The following is a 625-nucleotide window of genomic DNA, read 5'->3' on the forward strand; positions in this document are numbered from 1 at the left end:
GGGCTGGGCACCGCTCGCTCCTGGCACCGCAGCTCCGGGCACCGCAGCTCCGGGCACCGCAGCTCCGGGCACCGCAGCTCCCGGCACCACAGCTCCGGGCTCCGCCCACTGGCTCCGACACCCCAACCCACCGCGGTGGCCTCCCCGGTGTCTCACCTGGGAACTGAAACGTTCCTGTTTCTCCCGTCACGGGAATGATTTTGATTCAGACTTTTTTCCCACTTGCAGGAGACACCTGCCTGGTGTTGGTCTCTCTGTTTGCGGTGTGGATCACCATGGCACAGCTGCCCTGACCCAGGCGGAGCTGAGAAGAATGGCCCCGAGAAGGCCCCCGATCCCCAGATCAGAGAGACCCCGAGAAGCCCCGCACCCGGATCAGAGAGACCCCGAGAAGCCCCTCACCCGGATCAGAGAAACCCCGAAAAGCCCCGCACCAGGATCAGAGAGACCCCGAGAAGCCTCGCACCTAGATAGGAGGGACCCCAAGAAGGCCCCCGTCCCCAGGTCGGAGAGACCCCGAGAAGCTCCCGTCCCCGGATCGGAGAGACCTCGAGAAGCCCCTCACCCTGATCGGAGGGGCCCCGAGAAGCCCCGCACCCGGATCGGAGGGGCCCCGAGAAGCCCC

The 625-nt window shown here is 66.6% G+C and overlaps 1 protein-coding gene across 4 annotated transcripts in view; it reads left to right on the forward strand.

Moving 5' to 3' along the window:
* The window catches only part of LOC105854631 (pollen-specific leucine-rich repeat extensin-like protein 1), a 7,423-nt gene that overhangs the window by 5,787 nt on the left and 1,011 nt on the right, over window positions 1–625 (forward strand). Inside the window, exon 2 of one of the 4 annotated variants that reach the window (XR_001146226.1) lies at window positions 229–604. Coding sequence is in view for 3 of the 4 variants with exons in the window: in XM_012734804.1 (XP_012590258.1) it covers window positions 229–625 (397 nt within the window). In the remaining variant the exon portion in view is untranslated. Of the gene's footprint in view, window positions 1–228 lie in introns of all 4 variants that reach the window. The other 3 variants (XM_012734802.1, XM_012734804.1, XM_012734803.1) reach the window with 3 other exon arrangements.

The sequence above is a fragment of the Condylura cristata genome, unplaced genomic scaffold (assembly GCF_000260355.1).
Source record: "Condylura cristata isolate star-nosed mole 26May11 unplaced genomic scaffold, ConCri1.0 scaffold00073, whole genome shotgun sequence".
Lineage (NCBI taxonomy): Eukaryota > Metazoa > Chordata > Mammalia > Eulipotyphla > Talpidae > Condylura > Condylura cristata.